General features: G+C 42.4%; 1 protein-coding gene and 1 long non-coding RNA gene across 6 annotated transcripts in view; one reads left to right on the top strand and one right to left on the bottom strand.

Moving 5' to 3' along the window:
* LOC119850215 (OX-2 membrane glycoprotein-like) overlaps positions 1–12,362 on the top strand; it is a 48,866-nt gene extending 36,504 nt beyond the window's left edge. For 3 of the 5 annotated variants that reach the window (XM_043510347.1, XM_043510342.1, XM_043510328.1), the window contains one exon: positions 12,229–12,362. In XM_043510347.1, the coding sequence (XP_043366282.1) occupies positions 12,229–12,235 (7 nt within the window). In that variant the 3' untranslated portion in view covers positions 12,236–12,362. Of the gene's footprint in view, positions 1–1,028; positions 1,076–11,990; positions 12,037–12,228 lie in introns of all 5 variants that reach the window. The other 2 variants (XM_043510334.1, XM_043510345.1) reach the window with 2 other exon arrangements.
* Positions 12,189–13,805, bottom strand: LOC122459248. The gene is made up of 2 exons (XR_006279793.1): positions 13,193–13,805; positions 12,189–13,064 (listed from the first exon to the last, which is right to left on the bottom strand). It is a non-coding gene; the product is annotated as an uncharacterized LOC122459248 (long non-coding RNA).
* Positions 13,806–14,661: the final 856 nt, after the last annotated feature.

Here is a 14,661-nt window from a genome sequence, read left to right as displayed (position 1 = left end):
TCCCCCCCCATCCAAGGATAAACATTGCACAAACAAAAGTAAGAGTATTTATGAACTGTTCTTGGTTTAATAATATACTATGCCCATACTGCTCTCTACTTGTACTTAGAGTTATTTTTAAAAGAAGAATTATGAACACAGGATTACTCATGCATCTGCCAGTATCAGCAGGAATGCAGGTCAGAACTCCTGTAAAGGGTTAGTAAGCAATCTAGTTAGATATGCGTTAGATTCTGTTTTGGTTAAATGGCTGATTAAAATAAGTTGTGCTGGATGGAATGTATATTTTTGTAACTTAAGGTTTTGCCTAGAGGGATTCTCTATGTTTTGAATCTGATTACCCTGTAAGGTATTTACCATCCTGATTTAATGAGGTGATTCTTTTACTTTTTTTCTGGAATTAAAATTCTTCTTTTAAGAACCTGATTGCTTTTTCATTGTTCTTCTGTGAGTTACACCTCTCTAAATGTAGAGTTCCTCAGTTTCAGTCCATCCTGGTTCTCCAGATTTATACTTGTGTGACCAAAAACAGAATTTGACCCTATGTATGCAAAATCCCATGTGCAAATGCATTTATTTCCAGGAGGACCAAGTACAACTAAAACTAATTCTATTGGCTCACATGCAGTTGTATGTATCTAAGTGTGGACACATGAAACCTTTCAGATTTTATCTGTTATAGAAGAAAGAGTCTGTTGTGCTCCCAGCTACATAGTAACTCAGTAACCAAGGGAGAAATTCTCTGGTGTGCAAAGGGCCAGTACACAGTCTTCAAAAGGAACGATCTGTTGGCCCTCTGCACAGGGGGGAATTTCACATAAGTGCCTCCCACACCTCATTTGTGTCATTTCACGGTGTAAAATGATTTCTAATAGCTCCTTTTGGCTGTTCATTCAAATCATATAGCCATGTTCAAAATCACTGGCCTTTGAAAGCTTTATTATACTGATATGGAGGAAAAAATTAACATGATCTTAACATATGAACAGTTGTTTCACTCTTACAAATCCCTATTTAATTCCTCACAGGAATTATTTGCACTTGATCTTTGAAATGCTAACACTGGCTCTGTCATGTAAGGAGGGTAACCATTCCATTTCGGTCTCTTTTATCTACATAAATTGTGAAAACTCATGATACAATAGGATTTCTAGATGGCTTATTTGGCAGCCTTGGGCTGTCAGATTTTATGTAGTTTCTTATCTAAAGACGGGTCTCCCTCTGAATAAGTTGCTTGTTATTGGAATAAATATTTACAGTGGATCAGATGTCAACTCAGTGGATGAAACATCAGATGTAGTTGTAAATTATTCCCACTATAGTTACTTTTGTCAGGTGTCTTTTTGTTGTGTGTATTTCACTGTAGCTAACCTCGAGATCAAAACCCCTGAATTAGACCCCCCCACACAAACTAATGAGATTTTAAAACATGATATTATTTTTTTCCATCTTTTGATTTTGATTGCCTCCTGTCCATCTCCTGTGTATGTGTGTGTGTGACAATTACCATTGCTCACTCTCCTAAATGTATTGGGTAACGTGATTTTGCCCCTGCTGTACGAGATCTCATCCCCACATTGGCCAGTTCCCTGCCCAGCAATTAATCCTGTCCCCCAGCCCTGTCCAAAAGTTCAGTCCACACCCATCCCACATTCCCCATCAGTTCAGCCCAACCTCATTTTTGTTCCACTTGGGGTTCTTGACCCTACTTTTTCTAGATGTGGGCCGACAGCAGAGGGGTTCCCTCTCCCCTTTCTAGAGTGGGGGGGCGCAGCTCCAGTGATTCTTCACCCCCCTCTACCTCTTTCCAGGCTGGATGCAGCAGGGGGAGGGGCAAGAAGGGGAGGCACAGTTCTGACTGTGTTGCTCACAGGCAGGGAGGAGGGAGTGGAGCCTCGTTGAGCTGATGGGCTCTTTGCATCCTCCCCCTCCTGTGAGACTGGAGAACGGAGAGTAGAGACTCTGCTGGATTGTGGCAGGGCAAAAATTTGCAAGGCACCTGGAGTTTCTTGCATCATTGTGAGATGGGCTCTAGCATGCTCTAAAATTCTGGCACTAATAAAAAAATAAATAAAAAACCATGATAGTTGGCAATACAGATATTTTGTCATATCAAGTTATTTGTGCAACTTTAAAATCTTGGTCAAAATTGACTCATGATTTTGGGTGCCTATTTTTTGGTGCCCAGTTTGCATCACCTTATGGGTGCCTGTTGTCATGATCCTGTGGCTTTTGAACCTGGGTCTGTGTGGTTCCCAACTGAGTGCTATCTCTCTGCTCTCAGCCAGCAGCTTGTTCCCAACTGACCAGTGGAGCAACCATAAAACCTGAAGTTACATGAGGGAGGCCTTCCTTGGGCCGTGCTTGAGGAACACCAGGTCCTCGGATTGGTCAGGGCTTCCTATTTAAACCCAAAGAGAGGTACAGGAAATTGGTTGCACTATTAGGCATTATCTGGTTATTGTCTGGACACTGTAGTGATCCCTCGTTCTCAAGTGGGGAGGGAAGCCACTCCACCTCATTGCATGTGGCAACAGTAGTCAGGCTCAGGCCCCTCTGGCTGTGGCCAAGCAACAAGCAGCCTATAGCTCACAGCCTCCTGGCTGGTGCAAATAACAGTTAAGAGTCTAAGGCTGTGACCAGAGTCCCCGGGGAACCACACTGAGGTAACTCAATTAGGGCAAACTGCAAAGAAAGGGGCAGACAATCCCCAGAGTTGGTGGTCATTCCAATACTTAGATCCACCAAGCTAGCTACAAAACAACTTCTATAATACCTTACTGGTTACACAGAAGCCAAAACACAGTTCCCTTAAAAGCAACCCAGCCCTTGGGTTCCTCCCAGACAGCCAAATGTCAAATATGAAAGTTCAACCAATCCGAAAGGATCAGATCCATTACCTTCCAGGATAATGAATATTTCAGATCTTACTCAAATATATGCTTACAACCAATTCTTAATTAAACTATTTTTTTAAAAAAAATAAAAGAGTATTGGTTAAAAGATTATACAAACAGCACAAGTAGAGCTGTGAGATCAGTGTCATAATAGAGATGGTGAGCTTTAGTGTTGCAAAGAGTTCTTGAAGCAGTGATGGCATAAACTGCTAACTGGTTAAGTCTCTAGTTGCTCCCAATTAATTGGAAGGTCTTTAGTCCTGAGCCTCCTGGCTAAGACAGACAGCAATCAATAGTCTAGAGCCCACAACCTCCTGGCTGGGGCAACCAACAAGCATGGTATAGGCCTTCAGGCCTAGGGTGAGTGTCCAACAATCCCTTGGTGTGGGGGAGCAGCAAAAGGGGTAGGAGGACCCAACCCCACCCTATTTCACTGGATCCCAGCTCAGGGCCCTATTAGTGGTTGGTAGTCCCACCCCGGGGTTGGCAGGGAAACCAAAATCCACTGCTTGGCTTCCCGGCAACACAATCTGGCCAAAGTCTGGTTCCCCGGGGCTACTTCCTACCCCACCTAGTCAGCGTTGCTCCATCGAGCTGGGGCTCTGTCTCATTTTCTCATAGTCGGGCAGCAGCCCCTTCAGCTACTCCTTGCGGTCCTCTGTCTCTTCACTCAGTAGAGTGCTGGTCTGCTCGGCTGCTGGACTAGGGTCCTGCAGAAGGGTCAACCTGCCTAGAAGAGACATCTGCTTCCTTCCCTTGTGCAGCCTCAACTGTGTTTCAGTGCCTGCCCTTTTATACTTCCTGTTGTACCCCGGTACTTCCCGCAGGGGGTGGGGAGGGTTTGGCTCTGTCCATCATGGGGAGTGGAATGGTCCCTCACTCTCAAGTCTGGAGGGAGGCCACTCCACTCACTACAGCCCCCTTGCCTCATGCTACAGACTCTGACCTGCTTGATTCCTGGTATCCTGAGCTTGGCTTGACTCCTGGTGACCCAAATATTGTCTAACCTTCTTGGGGTTATTTTGACTGGCTCCTGCCTGATTCCTGGTAATATGAACATGACTCACCTAAATCAGGCTCCTAACCACTAGATCTGGCTGCCTACCTCCTGGCTCTGACACCTGATTTTCAGAAGAGCTGAGCACTGCCCTCTGAAAATCAGATTCCTTTTTAGATGTCTCAAGTTGGACTCCCAATATTGTGAGTAAAATTTGAAAAAACAGGTATATGTACTTTGAACAAATGTTCTTATCTATGTGCTACTAGTAATAGCTTGCATTATTGAAAAATAGGGAAAATTCAATATCCCATTTGCTTTTCACTGTTTATTCTATTCTGTTTGTTTACAATAACATTTATTTAGCTTTTGTTTATTTTCAATCTCACCTTCAAACTCTCAAAGTGGCAATGTGTAGGCTGCAAATGCTGAAAGGGGATATTTGTTTTAAAACAGCTGTTTCATCTGAACTGCACACAAATTATGCAAGATTTATTTTTGTCTTTATTCTGCAATAACTTTTTTCCAAAATATGAAGTCTCATCCAAAAATTAGTTGTTAGTCTTCCTTTATCGCAAAGATAGCACTACCAAGGAAATTAGGGTCAGAATAATATCATCTTGATCTATCCCGCAGTGATTGAATTCATAGGAAACGGAAAGCAAAGCTTTCTAAATGATTCCAGTAAATAATCAATAATTCCTATCATGTGCAAATAGATTACCTAAAATTAGATGCTTAAAATTCCATTAAAATGAGATGATCATTCAGGCTGTTGTGTACATATAGCTATAGTCCCTGCCTCTTTGAACACGCTTTCTTATTTTTGCCCAGTTATTTCAGTATACAGTGGACTGGGCACTCATAAGTGCCACCTGGTGAATATATAGTTGCACTTACAACTATGTTCGTTTGCTCTAGTTGTGTATGTAATTGTGCCAGTTTTGTATGTTCAAGTTGGGGCCTCCCTTTTTAAATCTATGATAGTATTTGGGTAATGTAACATCATCATGTGGTGCAATATCGTGAACTTTGTGTCATGATGGTTTGGAAGCAGAAGACAATATTTTTGGGGTATTTATTGAATTTGTTTGGATTTATATATGCAAAACAACTTACTTAGGAGAACTCATTGCTGTTTGATTGTCCTAGGGACTAAAACCTTTATCAATAATCCACAGGCAGCAGCAGTGAAAGTATCCCAATATTCGTAAAAAGAAAAGGAGGACTTGTGGCACCTTAGAGACTAACAAATTTATTAGAGCATAAGCTTTCGTGAGCTACAGCTCACTTCATCAGATGCATTTGGTGGAAAAAACAGAGGAGAGATTTATATACACACACACACAGAGAACATGAAACAATGGGTTTATCATACACACTGTAAGGAGAGTGATCACTTAAGATGAGCCATCACCAGCAGCGGGGGGGGAAAGGAGGAAAACCTTTCATGGTGACAAGCAAGGTAGGCTAATTCCAGCAGTTAACAAGAATATCAGAGGAACAGTGGGGGGTGGGGTGGGAGGGAGAAATACCATGGGGAAATAGTTTTACTTTGTGTAATGACTCATCCATTCCCAGTCTCTATTCAAGCCTAAGTTAATTGTATCCAGTTTGCAAATTAATTCCAATTCAGCAGTCTCTCGTTGGAGTCTGTTTTTGAAGCTTTTTTGTTGAAGGATAGCCACTCTTAGGTCTGTGATCGAGTGACCAGAGAGATTGAAGTGTTCTCCAACTGGTTTTTGAATGTTATAATTCTTGACGTCTGATTTGTGTCCATTCATTCTTTTACGTAGAGACTGTCCAGTTTGGCCAATGTACATGGCAGAGGGGCATTGCTGGCACATGATGGCATATATCACATTGGTAGATGCGCAGGTGAACGAGCCTCTGATTGTGTGGCTGATGTGATTAGGCCCTATGATGGTATCCCCTGAATAGATATGTGGACAGAGTTGGCAATGGGCTTTGTTGCAAGGATAGGTTCCTGGGTTAGTGGTTCTGTTGTGTGGTGTGTGGTTGCTGGTGAGTATTTGCTTCAGATTGGGGGGCTGTCTGTAAGCAAGGACTGGTCTGTCTCCCAAGATCTGTGAGAGTGATGGGTCGTCCTTCAGGATAGGTTGTAGATCCTTGATGATGCGTTGGAGAGGTTTTAGTTGGGGGCTGAAGGTGATGGCTAGTGGCGTTCTGTTGTTTTCTTTGTTGGGCCTCTCCTGTAGTAGGTGACTTCTGGGTACTCTTCTGGCTCTGTCAATCCGTTTCTTCATTTCAGCAGGTGGGTATTGTACTTGTAGGAATGCATGATAGAGATCTTGTAGGTGTTTGTCTCTGTCTGAGGGGTTGGAGCAAATGCGGTTATATCGTAGCGCTTGGCTGTAGACAATGGATCGAGTGGTATGATCTGGATGACAGCTAGAGGCATGTAGGTAGGAATAGTGGTCAGTAGGTTTCCGATATAGGGTGGTGTTTATGTGACCATCGCTTATTAGCACCGTAGTGTCCAGGAAGTGGATCTCTTGTGTGGACTGGTCCAGGCTGAGGTTGATGGTGGGATGGAAATTGTTGAAATCATGGTGGAATTCCTCAAGGGCTTCTTTTCCATGGGTCCAGATGATGAAGATGTCATCAATGTAGCGCAAGTAGAGTAGGGGCATTAGGGGACGAGAGCTGAGGAAGCGTTGTTCTAAGTCAGCCATAAAAATGTTGGAATACTGTGGGGCCATGCGGGTACCCATCGCAGTGCCGCTGATTTGAAGGTATACATTGTCACCAAATGTGAAATAGTTATGGGTGAGGACAAAGTCACAAAGTTCAGCCACCAGGTTAGCCGTGACAGTATCGGGGATACTGTTCCTGACGGCTTGTAGTCCATCTTTGTGTGGAATGTTGGTGTAGAGGGCTTCTACATCCATAGTGGCTAGGATGGTGTTTTTAGGAAGATCACCAATGGACTGTAGTTTCGTCAGGAAGTCAGTGGTGTCTCGAAGATAGCTGGGAGTGCTGGTAACGAAGGGCCTGAGGAGGGAGTCTACATAGCCAGACAGTCCTGCTGTCAGGGTGCCAATGCCTGAGATGATGGGGCGTCCAGGATTTCCAGGTTTATGGATCTTGGGTAGCAGATAGAATACCCCAGGTCGGGGTTCTAGGGGTGTGTCTGTGCGGATTTGTTCTTGTGCTTTTTCAGGGAGTTTCTTGAGCAAATGCTATAGTTTCTTTTGGTAACTCTCAGTGGGATCAGAGGGTAATGGCTTGTAGAAAGTGGTGTTGGAGAGCTGCCTAGTAGCCTCTTGTTCATACTCCGACCTATTCATGATGACAACAGCACCTCCTTTGTCAGCCTTTTTGATTATGATGTCAGAGTTGTTTCTGAGGCTGTGGATGGCACTGTGTTCTGCATGGCTGAGGTTATGGGGTAAGCGATGCTGCTTTTCCACAATTTCAGCTCGCGCACGTCGGCGGAAGCACTCTATGTAGAAATCCAGGTTGCTGTTCCCATAACCCACCCAGCAATATTGTTAATCTATCCAACTATACTCTTAGCCCAGCAGAAGAATCTGTCCTATCTCTGTCCTATCTCGGGGACTCGGGGCCTCTCCTTTTGCCCTTCCACCCCCACGAACATGATACAGTTCTGTGGTGACCTAGAATCCTATTTTCGACGTCTCAGACTCAAGAAATATTTCCAACACACCTCTGACCAACATATTAACCCACAGAGACCTTCCTGCCAACACTACAAAAAGAAGGATTCTGGGTGGACTCCTCCTGAAGGTCGAAACAGCAGCCTGGATTTCTACATAGAGTGCTTCCGCCGACGTGCACGAGCTGAAATTGTTGTTCATCTGAGGCATTGGCACCCTGACAGCAGGATTGTCTGGCTATGTAGACTCCCTCCTCAGGCCCTTCGTTACCAGCACTCCCAGCTATCTTCGAGACACCACTGACTTCCTGAGGAAACTACAGTCCATTGGTGATCTTCCTAAAAACACCATCCTAGCCACTATGGATGTAGAAGCCCTCTACACCAACATTCCACACAAAGATGGACTACAAGGATGTATCTATGACTACTATGGATGTATCGGAAACCTACTGACCGCTATTCCTACCTACATGCCTCTAGCTTTCATCCAGATCATACCACTCGATCCATTGTCTACAGCCAAGCGCTACGATATAACCGCATTTGCTCCAACCCCTCAGACAGAGACAAACACCTACAAGATCTCTATCATGCATTCCTACAACTACAATACCCACCTGCTGAAATGAAGAAACAGATTGACAGAGCCAGAAGAGTACCCAGAAGTCACCTACTACAGGAGAGGCCCAACAAAGAAAACAACAGAACGCCACTAGCCATCACCTTCAGCCCCCAACTAAAACCTCTCCAACGCATCATCAAGGATCTACAACCTATCCTGAAGGACGACCCATCACTCTCACAGATCTTGGGAGACAGACCAGTCCTTGCTTACAGACAGCCCCCCAATCTGAAGCAAATACTCACCAGCAACCACACACCACACAACAGAACCACTAACCCAGGAACCTATCCTTGCAACAAAGCCCGTTGCCAACTCTGTCCACATATCTATTCAGGGGATACCATCATAGGGCCTAATCACATCAGCCACACTATCAGAGGCTCCTTCACCTGCGCATCTACCAATGTGATATATGCCATCATGTGCCAGCAATGCCCCTCTGCCATGTACATTGGCCAAACTGGACAGTCTCTACGTAAAAGAATGAATGGACACAAATCAGACGTCAAGAATTATAACATTCAAAAACCAGTTGGAGAACACTTCAATCTCTCTGGTCACTCGATCACAGACCTAAGAGTGGCTATCCTTCAACAAAAAAGCTTCAAAAACAGACTCCAACGAGAGACTGCTGAATTGGAATTAATTTGCAAACTGGATACAATTAACTTAGGCTTGAATAGAGACTGGGAATGGATGAGTCATTACACAAAGTAAAACTATTTCCCCATGGTATTTCTCCCTCCCACCCCACCCCCCACTGTTCCTCTGATATTCTTGTTAACTGCTGGAATTAGCCTACCTTGCTTGTCACCATGAAAGGTTTTCCTCCTTTCCCCCCCCTGCTGCTGGTGATGGCTCATCTTAAGTGATCACTCTCCTTACAGTGTGTATGATAAACCCATTGTTTCATGTTCTCTCTGTGTGTGTATATAAATCTCTCCTCTGTTTTTTCCACCAAATGCATCTGATGAAGTGAGCTATAGCTCACGAAAGCTTATGCTCTAATAAATTTGTTAGTCTCTAAGGTGCCACAAGTACTCCTTTTCTTTTTACGAATACAGACTAACATGGCTGCTACTCTGAAACCTATCCCAATATTGTTCGTGAAAACTTAGCTAGAAGAGTCATTCTTTCTGCCGGGTCCATTTAGCCGCTGTATCTGTACAGCAAGGTGCCAATTGTTGTGTGATCTTTGTGATGAGAGGATATTTATTTACTGGGAAATGGACTGCAAACATGGCAAGTTATTTTTCATAGGCCACTGGAAAGCAGTTGGATTGATTTAGAACATGGTTGATTTAATTCAACAAATAGAAAACTTTGCTTTATGTCACCCATTTTAATCATGTTTTCCAGTTGTCCTTATTATCTTAAGGAAAGGCTGATATAACTGTCAAAACATGTTTCTTTGGCAACCTGCACTATAGCAGTTAGGATTATGCCAGTTACTATATAATAATAGCTAGTCTATGATGCACAGAGAGGCTGGATGCTATTTTCTGGAAGAAAAATACAATTCATCTTCTTACTATATATTTGGGTAGGTCCTTAGAATAAACCAAATACAATTTTGTTTTGTACAATAACTCTTAAATCAGACCTTTAATTTGATCCCAGATGTATAGTTTCCCAGGCCTCATGATGTAATGAGATGGGAATTGCTTGCTGTTGATGCTGTCGCAGACGGAGATGTTGATTTGATTATTTATAGTTAAATATAGCTTTTACACTAGATTTGGTATGACTTTTTTTTAACCAGACAGATACACGATACACATTGATGCATGTTGATTTAACCATCTATGTAGCCATCCTTCAGAAATTAAGAATCTGAATATTCTTTTTATATTTCGATTTTTAATTACTCCATTCTTTTCATTATTAGAAAATATGTTTCTTATTTACCAGGTAACTTTTTACCCATGATTTCTATCAAGCTGCTTTTGGATGGAAATTGGAATTGAATTAAAAACTGCACATATCAATCAGCATTTAAAAATTGTTTTAATTAGTTAAATAAAACTACTTTAAATGTATAGATTACATAAGAAAAAAAGTGAAACTAAAACTGTTTCTGCAGATCTTTTGTGCACAACAGGCTGAAACGACTAACAACTGGAAATAAGTAAATAACCAGAGTTCATTCCGTTCTAAAGACCAAAAATAATATAAAAACTTAAGGCAGTACATGGCATGTTGTGCCATATTTATACAGCTGGAGTTCAAAAGTTTGTTAAAGATGTCTTGCCCCCAATTGATTCTGTATATAAGACAAAATCTTGGACTCAGTCCTCACAGTATATAAGGAGGGCTCATTGGTTCAGCATATAATTTAAAAAAAAATTTAGTAGATTATAGTATGTTTCAGCCTTGTAAGGTGTGGCTTGCCTGTTATGGGCTGGAGGGCCTGGGGTGAGCACACCCTGATTACTGCATTTTCCACTGCATGCATCTGATGAAGTGAGCTGTAGCTCATGAAAGCTTATGCTCAAATAAATGTGTTAGTCTCTAATGTGCCACAAGTCCTCCAGTTCTTTTTGCAGATACAGACTATCACAGCTGCTACTCTGAAACTCTGAAACCTGATTACTGAAATAATGTGATTTCTCCATAAAAAAGCTGTTGGGGATGAGGGGGATCAGGAAACTGCAGAAAGTGAAAGGCTCTTGCAAGAAATGTCTGATATCAGGCGAGTTTGGAGCCTTCTGTGGGAAACCCTGATTGGGTCTGGGTTTGGAGGCCAGAACTGGAAGGCTGAGCAGGGAGGGGAGAACAGATTGGGGTAGAAGAAGAGCTCTGGTGGTGATAGAACATGCCACAGCTAAGTATAAACTTTTCTGTTGTGGTGATGAATGTCATTTTGGGACTCTGAGGATTATTGTGAACTGTTTCAATTAAAGCGGGCATGGTTGGTGGTAACTCAGAGAAGCCCAAGTGCTGTTCTTAAGGAGCCTCGAGGAAAGGAGAAACAGTGGGTGGGGTGCTGCAAGTGATCTCCAGCCATGAGGGGTCACTCAGGAGGTAGCTGGCCTTGTTAGAGGCCTTAACTTTAAATTTAATTTTCAACATGTTTGTGTTCAAAAATAAAACTCCAATTAAAATTTTAAAAATCTGGTTTTTTTTGTTTTATTTTATTTTTATTCTGATTTTTATTCATGGTCCTGGAGAGTCATCAGTTGGTAACTACCACTGGTAACTATTCACTACTGACCTGGGGTGGATTTGATTCAGTGATCTATTATACAGGTAAAATGCTCCATCAAGTTAAACCAGCAACCCCACCATCACCACCGTTATGAATCTACAGAAAAGGACGGTGTTCCATCTGGACAGCTTGTGCCAAAAGAGAAATAACTGGCAGAGAGTATGCTCTCTCTAGTCATTAACTTTTGAATAATCTCCTTTGAGCCTCTTTCAGAAACAGATTCTCAAGGCACTTTCTCTAGTTAGAAAACAAAAAACAAAACACAGCCTCCAGAAGGCTTTCACTTTAAGAATCCTCTTCCTTGGGGGAAAGTAGTAAACCTGGCATTGAGGAGACTGCTGTCAGAAGTATACTGAAGTCCACACAGGGGAACCTGGTAACAGATAAGCAATTGCTGCATGGGGATCTAGCTGCCAAGCATGAGTAGATGTAATTGTAACTCCTTAAGGTGCTCTGTCTGCCTTTAGTGGCTGGACCTCATAAAGGTTTGAGTCTGTATAGTCTTTGAACTAACAGACCAGAGCTCCTGTTGTTAAGTCAATAGGTCTTGGGTTAAAACCCTAAAGATCACATGTTACATAATTATATATTTATTGGCAGTTGTGTTATTCATTCACTAGATGTCTCTCTATGCTACAGAGATTTGCAGATGAGATATGCTTCCTGGTAAGCAAGGGAAATAAAGGTGGAACTCAAGCTACATGGGAGCCTGTCTGTGGATAAGAAATCCAACACTCAATACACTGTGACTAGGGGAGCCTTTAGTTACAGCTGCTGCTGTATTTTAAGCAGTAGGTCAGTCCTCTTTTCTTGCTTTCAACAATCAACAAGATTTTCTTCTCTTTTTTTTCCTTTTAGAATCTAGAGCATCTTAACCCATCTACTGGATCATTCCTCGGCAAACCTGATTCAGCATTAGCAGCAGTGACCTGGCATGGCCTGAAAGTTACATCAATAAAAGGGAAGTGTGTTCCAACCTAGACTCAGTAGCTGGAAGATAGGAAGTAAAAAACCTGGCATCAGATTCAGACATATAAGGGACAAACCTAATGTCATCTGTCTCAGTCCCACTGGACAGCAACTATCCACCTGCTTCTTTCCTCCTATCTAGCTGATCAGATTCTTCTTCAGCAGCAAATGACTGATGGATCTGGATCATCTGTCCATGGAATTCATTCACAAGACTTGTTGCTTCCCTTCCTTACATTCCTCCTCTTGCTGTTGATCTTCAACATGGCTCTAGCCACACTGCATTTATCTGGCACTACTGGTGAATGAGTAGTTAAGACAAGCCGTCAACCAGACAGAGCGGCAGTGGTTTAAGCCTTGTATCCCATCTAGAGCACTGTTATTACCTTCCTATAAGGCATTTGGCTATTCTATTCCATTACCTTTTGTTCTTGCATCAGTCATGTTTCACGTTATTTAATTTTTGTAAGACATGCTGGGTTACAGTTTTATGTAAACACTATATGCATATTTATTAAGGCAACAGGAAACATTTAGCAGCTGAGTTTCTTGAAACTAAAGTAACTGTTTCAGATTCAAAGTTCAAATCTATTTGTGTGAGGAAAGACAGATCTCTTCAATTTCCCAGAGCTGCAGCTGTTTCAATACCCTAGTGTGATACAAGCATTTGTATGTGTATTCATCTTTGTGTTTGAAAGGACATTAGAGATAGTTGCTGACAGTTACTGCATCCGATGAAGTGAGCTGTAGCTCACGAAAGCTTATGCTCTAATAAATTTGTTAGTCTCTAAGGTGCCACAAGTACTCCTTTTCTTTTTGCGAATACAGACTAACACGGCTGCTACTCTGAAACCTGTTGTGCTAGGGAGTTTGTTATTGCTGCTTAATGATTCTCTTATCTGAAGCTACCTCTCTTACTAATTCATTGATTCTATTATTCATCATTGTGTTCTCGCTATGCTGAAAAAAGACCAAATAAAGCTATTTTGAAAATTAAAGGCTCTATGCATTTGTTCTCTGAGTAGCTTGCACATTACTTTATGCTGTGATCCCATTTCCTCCATCTGAGCAAAACAGAATCAAGCCAAGCAAGTTGGTACCTGGCAGAGAGACGCACACAGCCGCTGCAGGGAGCTGTGTTAATGACTTAGGTGGTACTTTCCCACAAGTTAGAAATGACCCAAAGCCCCAGCATGGTTTAAGGTGTTGCTGGAGGTGCAGTCTTTTGGATGAATTGTAAAACTATGGTTATTTGTACAGCCATAATGGCTACTGACTTTCATTTTAAGAGAGATTAAGTTTAGATTCTGGCACCTGCCACCTAAATGTACTGTTGCACCAAACAGCTGTGAGCTGACACCCATTCAACTCCCAGTTCAAAAGGATAGAAGGCAGTTTGGGGAGAGGGAAAAATCCAACTCTGAGAAGATGTTTATCTGATGGTGAAAATTCAGATAAGGGGTAGAATACTGGTTTCAGAGTAGCAGCCGTGTTAGTCTGTATTCGCAAAAAGAAAAGGAGTACTTGTGGCACCTTAGAGACTAACAAATTTATTTGAGCATAAGCTTTCGTGAGCTACAGCTCACTTCATCGGATGCATTTGGTGAAAAAAACAGAGGAGAGATTTATATACACACACACACAGAGAACATGAAACAATGGGTTTATCATACACACTGTAAGGAGAGTGATCACTTAAGATAAGCCATCACCAACAGCGGGGGGGGGGGGGGGGGGGGAAGGAGGAAAACCTTTCATGGTGACAAGCAGGTAGGCTAATTCCAGCAGTTAACAAGAATAACAGAGGAACAGTGGGGGGTGGGGTGGGAGGGAGAAATACCATGGGGAAATAGTTTTACTTTGTGTAATGACTCATCCATTCCCAGTCTCTATTCAAGCCTAAGTTAATTGTATCCAGTTTGCAAATTAATTCCAATTCAGCAGTCTCTCGTTGGAGTCTGTTTTTGAAGCTTTTTTGTTGAAGTATAGCCACTCTTAGGTCTGTGATCGAGTGACCAGAGAGATTGAAGTGTTCTCCAACTGGTTTTTGAATGTTATAATTCTTGACGTCTGATTTGTGTCCATTCATTCTTTTACGTAGAGACTGTCCAGTTTGGCCAATGTACATGGCAGAGGGGCATTGCTGGCACATGATGGCATATATCACATTGGTAGATGCACAGGTGAACGAGCCTCTGATGGTGTGGCTGATGTGATTAGGCCCTATGATGGTATCCCCTGAATAGATATGTGGACAGAGTTGGCAACGGGCTTTGTTGCAAGGATAGGTTCCTGGGTTAGTGGTTCTGTTGTGTGGTGTGT

The sequence above is a fragment of the Dermochelys coriacea genome, chromosome 1, assembly GCF_009764565.3.
Source record: "Dermochelys coriacea isolate rDerCor1 chromosome 1, rDerCor1.pri.v4, whole genome shotgun sequence".
Classification (NCBI taxonomy): Eukaryota; Metazoa; Chordata; order Testudines; family Dermochelyidae; genus Dermochelys; species Dermochelys coriacea.
Note: the sequence above shows the minus strand (reverse complement) of the source record. Positions and strands in the feature narration are given on the sequence as shown.